Raw genomic sequence first — 17,256 nt, 5'->3', positions numbered from 1 at the left:
CTCAAACTGTTTTTAATGAGCTACGGGTTATCTACAATGTTAAACGATCAAGGTCGCCTAACAGCAACTAAGTTTGTAGTGGTCATCATCAGTAAAGTAAGCAAACCAAATGTATTGTCACTTTAGCCTACACTTCACTTCTCGATTGCGACTAGTTTGAGGAGGCTCTGGTGAAGTAAACCTATATTGAGAAAACGGAAGACACTGAAGTGGGCTGGCTCTACAGATGCGTCATCTGTCTATCAAATCCTGCCACGCACACAAGAGCACATCATGACTTCTGTGTTATGTATTTACTTATTTCTCGTTCTGCATCTGCAAGTGGCGTCCCGCTATTTTGCAGTAGCAGCGGACGTAAATGATGAGGTAAAAGTAGACGTTTTGTTCATGCCAGAAAATTGTTCGCAGAAGAGTGGGAAAGGGGATTTGGTAAATGCTCACTACGATGGATACCTGGCTAAGGACGGATCAAAGTTCTATTGCAGGTAGGCCTCTTATAACCTACTTTTTAATGTTATAATTAATTGTCGGCATTTTGTAAAATCTTTAGCATACAGGAGAATGCAACCTATGCCTGGACGTTTAAGCAGAATCTCCCTGTTTAAGTCGTTTACTACCTTGCATTACTTTTCAGTCGATCAGTCAAAGATGGACACCCTCAATGGTTTGTTTTGGGTATTGGGCAAGTATTAAAGGGCCTCGACGTTGGATTGATGGGAATGTGTCCTGGAGAGAAACGAAAACTTACAGTGCCACCCTCATTAGCGTTTGGAGCGAAAGGCAAAGGTAGAGTACGCAGACTGTAACTGCTCGTGCATGTGCATGACAATACCGCCACCATCTGTTGGGCTACAGGTTTAATCGGAGAAATTCGGTGAAGTGGTCATGCTGCATGACCCTAACCTCTCGGAGCATTTCACCTTGGGAGTTTGATGGCACGTTTTTAGCTAGGCGAAGCTTGCTGTTCTTGTCTTACCCCTATCGTTTTCTTCAAATGCACGTTTATATGCAGATATATTTCTTTTTCTGCTACTTTCTATTAACGAAATGGTCATAAAATGAGTTTGCGTTGCTAAACAGTTGTAGCATTGCTATTGCAAGTCTATTGATTAATATTAATAAAGCGGGTCAGTTGGTGATTACAGCTACAGCCCCAGATACAGATCCAGATACAGATCCTAGACATTGAATATTAGTTAACTTGGCCTTGTTGAGAGGATACATATATCTGCTTTTTCCAGAGATTGTTTGGATGCCTTAGTTGTTCACATTTTCACATACTCATCCATGTGAAGAGTTGGACAGCATTTTCACACCATGGTGGTGTCCTACAGTCCTATAGAACATATGACTCTGAGAACATGTGGCCCCAGAGCCATCATGTCCACTGTCCGTTGCTGTTCTGAATCTGAGTCATCTGCTATTAGTCTCTCAGTCACAATTATTACATTTGAGTGGTATTGAACAACTGTGTATTAAATAGTAGCTAATTGAACTTTATAACTGTGTTTGATCAGTTGTGACTGTTTTAACAAGCTATGTGGGTTTCTTGAGTAATGCCTGATGTCGTCATAATCATTTTGTTTATAAATATGTGTTGTATCTGTGGTTGGACCAGCTCCCGTTCCACCTAATGCGACGGTAATCTTCGAAGTGGAGCTCTACTCTGTGTCCCGAGGTCCACGTACCTTGGAGGCCTTCAAAGAGATGGATCAAGACCAAGATGACAGTCTTACGGAAGTGGAGGTAATAATGATCTTCACAGACATAATAATAACAACAAAAACTAGACAAACATTTCCACAATTGCTTGAGCAATCCCACTATATTATTATTATTATTATTGTTATTGTTGTTATTCAATAATATTTTATCTTAATTTCCTCAATATCATACAATATATTGTAGCAATACATCAATTATAGTAATATATTACTCTCTATTGATGATTCATATGTCTATAATGTCTGATAAATGTAAGTTATACTACATTATAACACTTTGTGTAACATTTTATCAGCATTTCAGAGCATAACATACAGAATTTATGTTTCTATGGGTTTCTTTTCATTGCAGATAAGACAATACCTGAAGTCACAAGATTTGAAAAACGAAGGCAAAACTAAAGAAGAGACCTTCTACGATGGTGTTGTTAAGGATGTACTTCGTAGGAATGACGCCGACAGAGATGGGACGTTATCTGTGAAAGAGTATAATGTCTATGGACATGATGAACTCTAGCATCCATCAAAACTGCTCCAGTTTTTAACTGAGTCTTTAATGTTGTTGTTCCAATGAAAATACCACTGTTGCTGCACCCTTACAGCCTCCTTTCTTTTCGAATTTACAGTCCCCTAAACACATACACACACACACACACACACACACACACACACACACACACGACAATGACCACTGAAATGAAGGACTTTCACGGTGTATTAACCTCATTGGGCTGGTGTAGTGCAGCTCCAGGAGGGTGTCTTAGAAAACAATATTTCTGAGTTAAGAGAAAGCGGAAGAGACTGAAGTGGGCTGGCTCTACTGATGCGTCATCTGTCTATCAAGTCCTGCCACGCACACAAGAGCACATCATGACTTCTGTGTTATTTATTTACTTATTTCAAATATTCCACACAGATAGAAGTTTTAGATTAACCGTAATCTTGCTTAGTGAGATACCCTCCAGGAGTTAAAAAAGAGAACATTTAAACTCCAAACTGTCATTAGAGAACATTGTAGGTTGTCATATTTTCTTTCTTGTGACAATCCAGTCAGAAATAGTCGACTGTAAATTCTCACTTTGTGGTTTGGGCCACTGAAAACTGATGAGGTAGAATAACATTTATTTGACACATTCCACAATCATATATACAACTGGAAACTTCTTCAGCAAGCACACTCCTGCTAAAAGATGAACCATAAAATCTGTCAAAAAACCTGTCACTGACCAGCTCCTTTATAGCAATATCATTGTTCCCTTGTCTTTTGTTCACCAACTTGACTGGCTGAATTCAGACTTTAGCCAAGACAACCCACTGACCCCTAACACCCCCTTCAAATTTGAAAGGCTTGGGCAGCTCTCCATTTGGCCTCGGCCTGATGACCACCCACAGGAATTCTTGAGATTTCCTCTCCAAGTACTCCATGTGTCCACGTTGACAGCTGTCCTGAAAGATGCCAGCAATGCATAATCCAAGGACAATTTGATTAAACAAACACTGCAGAATAGACTTAACATTGTCAGATTCTTCACCGAAATTCCATTTAAACATCCTATCTAGTAGAATACTTAATTTAGTCTATAAATTACACACGTATGAATCACATACAGCTCTAAGATAACATACGACAAACATTTCTGCTTTTAAACTGCAGGGATAATATTTTTCTTCTAGTAGCACTTTAAACAAAGAATTTGACATCACATCTCTCCACCCCTAAAAAAGGGAGTTTATTGTGGTGCAGTACATGAGAGAGCCAGTGGATAGCGCTCCTGTGCTATAAATGCAGGGTCACCTATGTGTTTTCCAGACATAAAGTGTATTGCTCATTGCAGTTCATGTTTTCATCAATCTCATTTGTTGACAGACTAGTGACATATTACTATATTATCTTACAAACTACCTGTTGACAAAATAAAAATCCTGAGTAAAAAAAGGCAATTGATTTCGTAAACATACAGAAAGGGGTTACAGTATGCATAACGCCAATAGTTCCTCTAATGCTTGTGTTTGAGATACTTTTTGTGTCATTTATTTGGATCAGAAAGAGCAAAAATGTGTTCAGACATGATGCTGAAGTATACTAAGCTCATATTAATGTATCGTTCCAGAGGTTACAAAGTTTCCAAAGTATATTAAGTTCCCAAGGTTACAAAGTCCCTTGGTGATATGACATGAACTAAAATGGAGCAAAGTTTAAAAAAAAAAAAGAAAACAGGAAAAACATGTGTGGACAGCATTTTTCACATCAGATTTCAGTTTGTATGATGTTTTCTATCTAAAATCACAGTCCTTCAAAGACTAATGTTTTTGACTTCTCCAGAAACTTTCCAAGACCAGTGTAAGATGGTCCATTAGTGGCATGTTCTGGACATTTGTTTCCTTTTGGTGCTTCAGCTGGCCTGTGTCATCTGTCCTGTGGGATGTAAACATTGGCTGCAGCAGAATGTGCAATCCGTTGGTTGTGCCCCATGGGCGCCTCACACTGAACTCTGAACTGGTTCTGAAGTGATTAAAGGTCTCCGTGTGTGTCTTCTGGTTTGAGACCACCACCTCAAGACTGGAGTGTAAAAAGGAAATCACTTGTTTCACACCATGCTTCAGACGCTCCTCCTAGGACCATTTTGTTTTTGTTCCTGCAGTGTTTTGTGTCCCGAACATCCCCCAAAACCTTTTAAAAGCAGAAATCCATGCTCATTCCATAGGCAGAATCCTCATAGGCCCTTTCATGGCAGGATGTGTCAGAATTACTGCTAAATAAATCAGACCCACAGAATGTGAGCAGCAATGCTCATCACAGTGTGTCTTTGTTATCTAGTAAAATGCTTCTATTGTACACCATAATGCTTCAGTGAAACTGCTTGTGAAGCTAAACTAAATTTAGACATTTATATTTCGGATAGTTTAAACTTTAAAGTCCTGTTTCACACACAATCTATTACAACCAGTTTACATGGCTTTGTATCTAAATGCATATATAGTAAATTGAAGGTAGGGTATAGGGAGTTGTTGTCATACTATTCCTTTGGCCAAATCTGCATCTCATCAGATGGAGTGAGACCTACTTTGCTGCACGTGTCTGTGCTCAAAAACATCAGCTCCACAGGCCAAGGCCAGCCTCTTTTGTGAAAGTTGGGAGGTGTGATGTCAAATGAACAGATGCTGAAAAACATGGGATTGGAGCAGACTCTACTGAGTCACAACTTGTGTGACAAAAACACTTTCACTGTGTTTCTCAGACAGTGCAATCACAGGAATATAAAATACACATACGATTTCAAAGCAAGTTTTGCTTTGATGTTTAATCTTAAGGGATGGCTCGTGGTATAGACTAACGAGGGGAAAAGAATACGGAGAATGTCTGCATTCTGACTTACAGCAGCACCACTAAGTTTATTGGTGCGGTGTTACAGACATTAAGTCTCCGTCAGGAAAGTCTTTTTTTTCTCCACACAGACTAACAACACAGTCCAAACAAGTACAGGGGAGAGCAGAGAGCTGCTGCAAACTGCTTTAACCAGAAGGAAGAAAGTCATTACTCTTGAAGAAACTCTACCTTCAAATTCACAGAGATACCCTGTCTAAAACCACTATGTAATTGAGCCCTCTTCGAAAGGTCTCCTCAAACGTGTACACACAGAAGAAGTCTTGGAACAATAGAAGCAGACCACATCAGACAGCTGAAATGTTCCAGTGGGAGAGTGGGGGAAATTGGGAGGGGTGCAAGCCGCAGAGAGCACGGGACTCAGGCAGCAGACGGACCGCGACAAGAAGCCCTAGCAGCATAAACAACATCAGCAGTCAACTCCACAGCAAAACCTGAGGGGACTGCTTCTTCAAGAACTCTATTATGGTGAGGGACTGCCCCAGCGAGCCACCTGGATTCGCCCAGCCGTGATGACAGGCTGCTGAACCACAGGATGTCCTGGCACATACTGCATGTGTAAACCTTGTAGTGAACAGACAATGTGCCCCATCAATAATTTCAAGTTATGTACATCAGTAATAGCTGATTCACATATCAGAATCAGAATCAGAATCAGAATCATCTTTATTGGCCAAGTACATTTCCACATACAAGGAATTTTTCCTGGGTTTAATTGCTTTAATTGCATATGCATGCAACAGTTTAGGATAATAAATAAATACAATATATAATTTAATAATAAAATATAATAATCTGTCAACTGTTCACTAGAGTGACGGCAAGGGGGAAAAAACTGTTCCTGTGTCTGGTGGTTTTTGTGTACATAGTTCTGTAGCGCCTGCCAGAGGGGAGGAGCTGGAACAGATTATGTCCAGGGTGTGAGGGGTCTGCAATACCCTATACATACGTGTCTTTGGGTCGTCTGCTCAACAATGTGATCTGAAGGTCAGCGCCACGTCAATAATCAATAGTCAAGTCTTTGAAAGTTCTTAGTTGGTTTAGACAGGGAAAATGGATGTCTATTAGTTCAGACACCTATCCAAGGATTTATTTAGTCACATGTGATCCATAAATCAAGTCTTCCCAATCTGCCCTGACAGGTCCTGCTTTTTATTGGAAAGACACTATAAAGTCCTGCTCCTGTGTAAACATGTCTCCAGACAGGTTTACATGGAGGGGGAAGGATACAGAAAAAGGCATGAAGGACCTGAGTAAATACTAGTTTGCTCCACAGTGGAACAACTCCTAGTCTGCTTTTTTATTTATTTATTTATTTATGTGTTGTTAGGAGTTGAGATTTGTACCTGTGATGATACTGCGATCACATTTGTGTGTCCAATCCCCAATACTATCTTTTCCATATTGGGCACAAAATAGAGATTGATGGTTGGGACTGGTCATATCAATTTAGGAACACACATTTAAAAATACAGTACAAAGTTATGATTATAACCAGAACAATGTACACCTTTGGAGAGATGCATAATGCAAAAAGTAAGCTGGCTTGTCTATGAACTTTTTAAGTAAAAGAAAAAGTAATCTGAAGTCGTATGAGCCTTTAAGAGGCCCATGTTTTAATCTAGATAGTTAGTGGATAATGACCAATATAGGTCATTTTCACAACAATTATTTCATTTGATATTTAGATGTGATGGTTATAATAAATAACAGTGGACTTTTGGACATTTATTTGGATTTTGCTTCCTCTTCTTGTCAGAAGACTTTAACATGCGTTGGCATTGACATTGTTTGTGTCTGGAACTCAGTTTGGCGGATATGACACCATTCTTTCACAAGAAATCCCATCATTGTGGAAAATGCTTCCCTGGGCACTCTCTAAAAAGTCTATAATAATACATGTTCAGATGGATTGAAATACAGTCAATAGAGCAGCCAAAGAATAAAGTTCGCATTGTGTTCATACTCATCTCAGCAAACCCTGTGATTTGGGGTGGTGACATCCTGAGAGAGACCATTTCCATCAGTAGAGGAATGCTTCACCACAGGATAGCAGGGGTCACACTCAATACCCTCTGTTTTCGTTGGCATTTTACCTTGTCCTTTTAGAGGATGAGTGGACCTAAACTATGCTGGGAAAATGCAACCCCGAAAAACCATAGCACTGCAGCCAAAACCTTTGTGGGCACTGTGCTCAGGTCAGTCGGTTTGCTTTGGCCCGTGCCACAAAAACGCTCATGTCTCCTTGCTGAGAGCAGGGTAAAGGATGAGTCATCTGACACCCAGACATTTTCCAGTGCTCAGTGGACCAGTTTGCGGTCTTTGCATCATATGCTTGCAAACGTGCCACTTTTATGTTAAACACGGTACTAACACATCTGAACATGACTAAAATGTACCTCTTTTTACAACTTTGAAAAGCGGTATAATGGTATAACCCTTTCCGGTTACGGTATTAATGTGATAATTAATGTCAATTTGTTTTGAGCTGGATAAAATTTGCATGTCACAAAAAATCATGCCAGCAGCATGCCATACATTTACATCAGGAAGCTGGTTGAAGTTTCCTGGTAGTACATTTTCCCACCACAATTAAACTGTATTGAACATTGGGATTTCACCCTAGCATGCATCAAATACATTATTTTCCCAACCCAATTTCAACAAATATGGAGGAATATTTGTTTTCATCAATGAACTCACTATAGCTGCGTGAACATATCCCCATCACTGAATGATTTATATACAAATTCAAATGAATGTTTGAATTTTGTAAAACAATGATGAATTTTCCATATATATTTCAGAAATGTGTGCAGTTATTATCAGCATGCTCTACCAGTTGAGCTGGTGAATAGTTTTAGCTTGTTTAAAGATGAACACTCGAACACAGACACATCCTACTCCACTAAGGAGCCACTGGAGACCTTCCCTGCTGGAGGCCTCCCCTGCTGGAGGCATTCCTCCTGAGGCCCGCAGGTATCCTCCCAGTGCTCTGTGTGTGCACTCATCTGTCTGTGGGGAACATGATGAGGGATGACTCACCTGACCGTATCGCAGCACTGCACCACTCAGTAACTTAATGCCTGGGCCGTTTTTCAGCACTGCATTTACAAACGCCACTTGCCAGGAAAAGTGAGTGAAGGTTTGCCCAGCGCTCAATGGAAAAATTACCCCTGATGAAACGTTAGCGAGGTAAGTGGTCTTTGTGAAGGACCAGTCAGCATCAATGTCAATCAAGGAAATCTTTAATATTATACACACTAGGGTTCTTTGGTGGCCCACAGTGCAGAAGTTCATATAGTTTACTGGAATTATTATTATGCTATTATTACGTTATATAAGTGAATTGACAAGCACATAATTACGTAGGCTGCTGCAACATAGTGATATTTAAAAGGTATTTCAGTTGTGACTATGCGCTATTTGTCCTCCAAAACAGAAAGCTCTTTTAACTTTCATGAAATCACCAACCACTGCAATCACAACCACACCAACCCACTATCATAAACATTGAAACAATTATCTTTATAAAAAACATTTACTTAACTTTTTACTCTCTACTTAACATTTACTTAACTTTTTACTAAAGCTTTTTACGCTTTATTGTTCGTGGGTTGACAGTTTGACATATGTTACATGAGGTTGGTCTGACTGAGCATCGAATAGAGGGACATAGGATTTCAATTAAAATGTGCTCTAAATTAAGTACCTTTTTTCTCAACAACTGCAATCCATTATGGTCTTTTAGCACAGTCCCCTCTGTTGAGCAACCTTCTTGTATTGTTGTTCAACAGTGGTTTGAGACAGCCTGACTTACAACAACATGCTGCCAGACACACAAAAACCTTTAAAAAAAAATGAGAACGAAACCCAGCCAATAGGGTTAAAGATGAAAGCAATGGTCAGACTGATGCTTGACTTTTCATACACGCAAATGGGACTGGCCTTTTCTTCTTCTTCTTCTTCTAAGAAAAAGACTTGAACAGTGACTCAACACTTTGGCGCCTCCCACCTACCCAGGAAGCCCCTCCCCTCTGAACCTTCCCCTTGTTGGGCCTCATTTCTTCCAGGAAACAGTTTAATTATCCCGCCATCTACAGCCCAATGTGGCGAACAGATCTCGGAGCTGAGGTCATTGTTATCCATTCATCATGGCCAGAGAATTTCCCTTTCTGACTCTCCAGCCCCCAAGCCCCAACCTCAGCCCCAACTGCAGTGCCGGTCCCAGCTCCCACATCACCCCCTGTACTCCAGAGTGACTCAATTCCATCTGGGCTTCTCACTGCATCTAGTCTTCCCACATTGCAGGGGAGGGTCTAGTCACCAGTGATTAAGTGGGGAAAATACTCCTCCGAAGGGGAAAACTGTGAGCAGCATCACGGTGTCAGCTTGTCAGAGTGGCCCCTTTGAAATTCTATGCTACAAAGGAAAAAAGATCCGACATAGACACATCTTAAGGATCACCATTAATGTTAAGGGACAAGCACTATGAAATACTGTTCCAGTATGCAAAGAAATGTTGAAGAACTGTATGAAAATCCTCTCATGAAGTACATATGTGCCAGGCACGAGTAGTATCAAGGGAAACTCAAAACATGTGGGTTCCCTCAATCTCGCGATATTATTTTTGGCTATATAGTTGGCCTTTAGAGATAAGACTTAAAAGGTTATTTCATGAGTGAAACAGGACCCGTTGCTTACGATTCAAACATAAAGTGCAATGGTAACATTGGTAAAACAATGCCAGAGACCACTAATGTTCCACTGTTAGAAGTTCAAAAGTTCCACAGTGCAGTGCAGTGCAGAGAACATCATGAACATTTCCAAGAGAGAAAGAGTGTAACGTTCATGAAGCCCTGTTAAAGTCAGAACACAAAACTATCCTCCACTGGCACTCCAGACAGTGAACAGGAGATGGTCCCTGTGCTGCAGAGAGCGAAAGAAGCACGGCACAGCAAACACGTTTAACTTGTATGAACAGCGACTGAGCCCAGCTATATAAATAATGTTATGCCTGACTGTCATTACTCACCCATAAGTTATTTGCAAGATAGGCTGCTTGAGGCTACCTCTTATTTTCTCTTCTCTCGCTCTCTCCCCTTTATCCATCAATCAGCTACATAAAGATAGAAGCAACACACGGCTTTAAACCAACACATTTTTGAATGTATTAACTGACTTTGTAGAGGCATGTTTCTGGCACGTTGGAGGGAACACTTGAGAAAGGCTTGATTGCTAGAACACTGTGGAACACTGATGCAGGAGTCAGGAAAGGTCAAGGCGGAAACAGACTATGCCTCTGCTGCACGTTTGCACAATTTTTCAAGCTGACAAGCTTTACTAGCTTGCATATTTGTGTACTGTTTCCAGTTACCATCATTTGGACAGCGCATTCACTTAATTCTCTCCCACTTTGTCACACAATATAGCCTTAACAGCCTATACAGTTTGTAAATGTCCAAAGGAAGAACTACTGACAGATTATTCAAATAGGTTTGAAAATGATCAGGAAGAAACAATACCAGTGATAAAGATAAGAGTGCACAATTCATGCTCCATTTCAGTGGGTCTTTCTCATCAAATGTGCAACATGCAATACATTTAATATATTTTCTTGGGTGTTCACCACACAAACCTATCTTTAAATGTGTCATTAATGATAAAGCAAATAGGGTGATTTTATCCAGTGATAGTCATAATCTCAAATAATAATATCTCATTCCAGGTTCACCGATAGGTGTGCCTCCCTTATGGGTATGCTGTCAGGTTAATTTGATTAACATAAGCTGAAGCATTTTTTCATGTTCTCTTCCACTTCCCGCCTTCCGCTTTAAAGTTGCCAGGTGGATTCTGTGCCAATTGCCCAACAGTCATATCTCTGTCAACATCAATGTAAGCCTGCAGGGCACAGAATGGGAACAGTATCAAGATGAGATCCTCCCTTTAGTTAAACCCTCAGAAACATATGCCTGGTTGTGTTCTGGTAGATGTAGGAGAGTACAAGCAGCCCCTGATGCAGTTTATACAGTACGGGTTAGTAGGTCTCCTGATGGAACTGTACTAAGAAGTTGAAATGTGTCTCTCTACAGAGGTCCCTCTCTCTTTCTCTCTCTTTCTCTCTCTTTCTCTTTCTCTCTCTCCCTCTCACTCTTCTCTGTGACCACAATAACAGGAAGGCGATTGATGACACAAGTTATCCACAGATAAGGTTTACACTTGTATTGTCATTTATAGTGTGAATTATCATCAGGCAAAAATATTATCTGAAATAAATTCATATAATACACAGAAGGATGTAGAAATATGTCAAATCACTACTGAACACTGAACAGCTGCAGTGTTTACATAGTTTAAAAAACATCAGAGAAATGTTTTGTAAATTCAGCGTATGGAATAAAATTACACTTTTCAAACACTGACATTCAATCATGTGTTTGCAAATTTGGAATGTATACTAATGCTGTTGATGGTAATTACTTTACAGGTACCAGCCACATGAATGAACATGTAATAACCTTTTTTGGCAAAAACTACACTTAATCTTCCAAGACGTCTCTAAACAATGATGCAATCGCTTAAGCAGGGAACGTTGAAAGAGAAAGGACAGATGTTTTTTGCTGGTAGTTTTTATTACTCCTCAGTTCGCCCCAACATCAAATCTCTGTTGAACTGTCACCTCTGACCCCACCTCTCCTTTCAGTGTTTCAGTGCCACGAGAAAGCAGTGTTCTCTCGTGTATTTCCCCTTCCTGGAGCCCCTCAGCCACACTAGAGCTGGAAAGTAAACAAAAGTCCCCCGTCCAGAGTTTCGACTTCTCCATCCCCCTCTGAGATAGCTCAGCAGTGAGTCATGTTCAGGGATCCTGCGTCTGCTAACATTTCCCACTGCGTGCAAATCATTTCCCTGCAGCCGGGCACAACCGATTTTACTTGCGGTCCTAAAAAACTGGCTGCGTAATGCTGCAAGTATTTACCCCCATACCCCTCTACCCTTTAATTAGTAGTTCGGATTTTTATTACGTGCATTAAGTAAAAGTGAGCAGGGCATTATACTTGAATCCATCCAGGAGTATCAACTTCTTTGTTGCTCAGTGTATTGTGTGGACCACGCAGAAACACTTTACTGATAAAATCAGACTGCTAGTGTGAATCAATTATATTTTGATTAATTTGGATTAAAGGAACCCATGATGACCAAAAGTCATGTAGAGTTCACTGAGGGAAACTGGTGATAAATGCTTCTTTGGGTGGGCCACGACCAGCCTCCCCTGCCCCCAAACCTGCTCCCTGTCTAAGAATGTAACAGACGACTGTTTTGTTTTGTGTTTATGCCCTCGTCTGTCACTGTATACAACCTATGTGTGACAGGTCCACTTGGAGGACTCTGCTGAGACTTGCTCTGGCAGTACATCGACAATCAGCTTGGGGGTGTTCATCTCCGTTAAAAAGGGATTGAAGCGAACTGTAGGGGTAGAGGTGAGAGCGTTCCTCCGGAGACTTGGGAGAACTGATGGTATCTTACCAGAGAGGAGGATGGGCATACCACAACCACTCGCAGAGAACTGTGTTCTCTCCCCCAGCTGTGAACACTGCCGATAAAGAATTCATGAAACTAAAGAAAACACAAAACATTAGCATTAGTGTGGAGGAAGGATGTTAAGGAACATGTTTTAAACAGCGGATCATTTGACACTAGCGTGAACGATGCATATACACACAAAGGATAACTGAGGAGAGTGAAGAGAATATGACTCCAGCAAAAGTTCAAAGGACAGACAGGGAAATGTTCAAGGGAGAAGTTTATCTCTTTCAGGGGGATGGAAAGTTCGCCACATGTCCGCTACGACAGAAGGTGTTCATATGCGGGCACCCTAGAGAGCCATCTATCAGAGGACCTTCAGCACACGTGACAGAAACATACCACAGAGCACCCACAGCACACTATACGCGTAGCCATGGGACTGAAATACCCCCCTTAAATCCATGTAGTTTATAAGATAAACAAAACATAATGCACTGCGATCATCTGCTAAAAGGAGTATTTGCCCAAGGAACTAGGAACATCTGTAGTGTTCCTCTATGTATATACTGTATATATAAGGCATGCATGCGTGTTACAATTACTGTGCATGTCTATACAACTTTCATTTTAGATTTTGTGTATAAAGTCAATGTATATTATATAAAAAATTATAAACCAGTGGCTCCTTAGGAGTAGAAATTACAGTGTCTGGTTTCATGTTTTCCTGTATGATTTGTTCTGTCCTTTATTACCCTCAAATCTGTACTCCATTTAAAAAAAAGTAAATGCATTTTGCAGAGAAGCAAAGTCCAGGGAGTGCTTCTTAGAGGAAAAAAAGACGGCACCATTGGCAAAGCTCCTCTACCATGTGGAAAAATGTTTAGCGTGAAGGTGATGTTCGGGAACATTACAAGCAGGAGATAGAGAGAGGGGAGTTTTTTAACTTGAGGAAATCTCTTTCTGGCTTACATTACCTCAGAGAATTCAGTTAAGTCATGGCCAACACTACACTAACTTTTTCAGTACTCAAGTGTTTGTTGACCCAAATGATATTGTGCAGCAAAATTGGTTTGGCTTGAATAAAACCATGCTCAACTAAAATCATGCTCAAACTAAAACAACTAAAAAACAGTTTAATGCCCCTCCTTTACTCCTTTTTGTTTACTCCAATGGTTACAAAAGTAAAGTAAAGCTCCATGTAGGTTTGACAATGTGACGTTACAATGGAAAATGCTGAAGACAATTATTTGGAAGCCAAGTATTTGGAAGAGAGAGAGCTAGTCTGGATGATGGAGCAAGAACAGGGCTAGTTGAGAATTACACTTCATAATGGTGTGTGAGCTCTGGCTGGAGAAATTGTTTATTGCAGTATTTGGCAGCTGTTTCCTTGGAGACCCAGACTCTGCTAATTGTTTCCATTCTCAAGGAAGTTCAGTAAACGTAGAAATTATTCAGCAACTGCCATAGGCTTCCATTGCACCACTTTTTTTTTTACATGTGATTAAATCTGACCAACATGTTGTAGTAATTGATAGTTTTGTCTTTTACACATGACCAGGGGCATTGATGTTGTCAATACAGTTTTGTTGGTTTGTTCTGGCTAGCTTAGCATGACATGCATTTTGTCTAAAAATTCAAACATCTCTTCCTAACTCTTACAATGAAATTAAGTGAGAAATAGCAGGAGAAACACACCATGTGTATAAGTTGTACAGCAGGCTACAACTTAAATTAGGTGTCTGAAAGTCAGGGGTGGAATGAAGACTGCTAATGATTGTGCTTTCCGGAGCTGGAGCTGGATTTGTATCATAGTTCTAGGACCACATCAGTGAGCATGCTCATCATGTGGCAGCCTACTCTGGGCACGAATAGCTCCAAAAATCTTTTCAAATGTGGATTATTCTTCTCTCTCAGTCAGGTCTGGATTTCATCTAGCCACAATTTAAGTGAGTCATGCATGTCTTTGGAACAGACATGCAATGTTTCAAAATAAAGGCGTATGAAGTTCTAGCCCCACAACTAAACTTGAGTCTAGAATTGAGGCTTCACTTACTTGTTCTCGGCTCTCACAAGAATTCTGGTGCAACTGAATCTACTCATTGTTGCAATTAAAGGCTTTTTTAATCAACAAGGTGATAGAACTCGCTTGAAAAGGTATCATTTGGATACTCGGTTACTTAAAAAATGTTGAGTGAACAGATTTGTTTGCATGGCACGGTCCCCATCGACTATAAGTTATTTGGCAATTCCACCTAGGTTGATCAGCTGAATCAGCTGAGTGCCTGCAGGTCAAAGACAGCCCTTCAGCTGGCTAGTCAGTAAATAGGTCAAAGGCTACAGATGACCCCAGCCAAAAGCCTAGGGGTGGGCCCATTCAAGGGTCTATGATTAATGGGTTGGAGACAGGGACGTGCACAGGAGGGGGCTAAGGTTGTTCGGGCAACCTCGACTGAAGTTGCCCCTCCGAAGGAAATATATATATTTTTTAAATAGTATTACGGCAGAACTTCATGTAGGCCTAGATTAAATAATCGCGGAATATGTGCGCAGGGGGAGGGGCCGTGGCGGCGGCGGTTAGTGATCGACCCTGACAATTTCAGAGTTTCAAGTGATACAGGCAGAATATGCGTCCAGGGGGAGGGGGCGTGGCGGCGGCGGTTACAAAAATGTACGTGTTGCCTCTTTTTTCCAGGGCAGAGCAATGGCCCTTCAAAATTCCTGTGCACGTCCCTGGTTGGAGAGGAGAGCTATTTTGCCGTGTGCACATGGAACATGTGTTTGTTGTGGGTGCATGGGAAGTGGTCAGACTGAGAGGGGCGAGATGAGAGGAGGTGAGAGGGAGGAGGAGACAGTCAGGTGGGCAGCAGGGAAGGAGCAAAGTGGAGGATGGGGAAAGGAGATGAGATGATGTGTCCTCAAAGAGCTAACATGTGCCAGAGGAGGTTGTATTTTACTTTTCATTTTTTGTGGTAACCTAATATATTAATGCTGTCTTGCTGTGTTCTGTGTACCCTCCTAACCTTGTCTGCTGTGTGTTTGTGTGTGTGTGTGTGTGTGTGTGTGTGTGTGTGTGTGTGTATGTGTGTGTGTGTGTGTGTGTGTGTGTGTGTGTGTGTCTGTGTGTGTTTGCATAGGCGGAGATCCCGATCCCTACCATAACGTTGTTCCCCCCAACAGTCATTGTAAATACAATTCTACCCGGACATGTCCTCTTTTCGAGACCTACAAAAATGTGTCCGGCAGGGATTCCAAAATCAGCCGGGGATTTTGCCTTGCCGGACATTTGTGTTCCTCTGTGTATTTTAAAAACTAGTTATTACGTCTCTGCATGTGAAAAAAATGGCAAAACTTTGTCGCGGGGGGAGGGGGCGGGGTCATCCGCATGTGAAAAAGATGGCCAAACTCTGTCGCGGAGGGATGGGGCGGGGTCATCCGCATGTGAAAAAGATGCCAAAACTTCGTCACGGGGGAGGGGGCGGGGTCATCTGAAATTTTCCTGTGTCCCCCCCAGGAATTACTCTCCGTGTATTGTCCCCCCCTACAACGAAATGGGATCTCCGCCCCTGTCTGTGTGTGTGAGAGATGCCCCTCACCCCGGCCCCCGTGTCTTGTCAGTTGTCAGTGATGACAGTTTGTGATGTACAATTATAGGGGGGAGGTGAAAATAATCTGTGAATTAGACGGGTCAGTTATTAATATGGGGCAGAGATAAGTGGGGTGAGGTGTGAAGATACTCAAGATTCTAGTCAGTTAGACGAGCCATTGACTTGGCCATTGCTTACACTTACTGTAATTTCCCGACTATTAACCGTGGTTTATACATTGATTTCTGCAGCCCTGCTGTCCTATACTTAGGAATGCATTTTTTCTGCCTGGTAGTTCGTAATGTGCACAGTAACTCTGCCAGATACAGCATGCATTGTTCTCTCTCTCTCTCTCTCTCTCTCTCTCTCTCTCTCTCTCTCCCTCTTTCACATACGAAAAACAACATTTTCATTCACACCCAGTCACATTCAGTCAAAGTAAGGGGTGTCGTGTATTCCTACCAGACTGTATTCAATGGCACACTATGGAGCTTGAACCTCTGCAACAGGTGTGTGAGGTCTCATGCCAGTTAACCTGGCTATGAACTCTGTCTATCTTAGGGAACCATCTTAACAGTTCATAGTTGCTAGCGTATGTAATATGAACACATTTTAATATGAAGTGAATATGATCTTGTGTTGATATGAAGCTGCACAGGCACCCCGAGAGTTTCAACCTTTTCCAGTTATAATTGTAGTTAAATCAAGGAGTCTAAAACATCAGCTAGATACATAGCTATCATTTTAGGCAAATGGAACTCTTCCATTTAGACCGTTTAAGGTGATGTTAGTTCGTGAAAAGGACTTTTAATTTCCAGAAATGCTCAAGATCGCTATCAGCAGTGAAAGTTGTCATCCGTAGGACAGTGGGATTACAGTAAATGTTAACTATATTCGCTGCATCAGAACATCCAACCAATCAATCGATTTTAATAAGGTCGCCAGGTGATTAATTAACAATTAGACTGAAATCTTTAGCATCTATTCCCACACCACAACACTAAATGAATGCTCAAGAAATAGTTTTCATTGTGATTGG

The 17,256-nt window shown here is 41.2% G+C and overlaps 1 protein-coding gene across 1 annotated transcript; it reads left to right on the top strand.

The window, feature by feature from the left end:
* The first annotated feature begins 226 nt into the window (after positions 1-226).
* Positions 227-2,317, top strand: fkbp7 (FKBP prolyl isomerase 7). The gene is made up of 4 exons (XM_012833941.3): positions 227-485; positions 635-786; positions 1,619-1,746; positions 2,077-2,317. Exons 1-4 carry the CDS (start codon positions 274-276, stop codon positions 2,239-2,241), a joined length of 657 nt encoding a protein of 218 aa, XP_012689395.1. The 5' UTR covers positions 227-273; the 3' UTR covers positions 2,242-2,317.
* Positions 2,318-17,256: the final 14,939 nt, after the last annotated feature.

The sequence above is a fragment of the Clupea harengus genome, chromosome 2 (assembly GCF_900700415.2).
Source record: "Clupea harengus chromosome 2, Ch_v2.0.2, whole genome shotgun sequence".
In the NCBI taxonomy this organism is placed as follows: domain Eukaryota; kingdom Metazoa; phylum Chordata; class Actinopteri; order Clupeiformes; family Clupeidae; genus Clupea; species Clupea harengus.
This window is presented reverse-complemented; position numbering and strand designations above follow the sequence as displayed.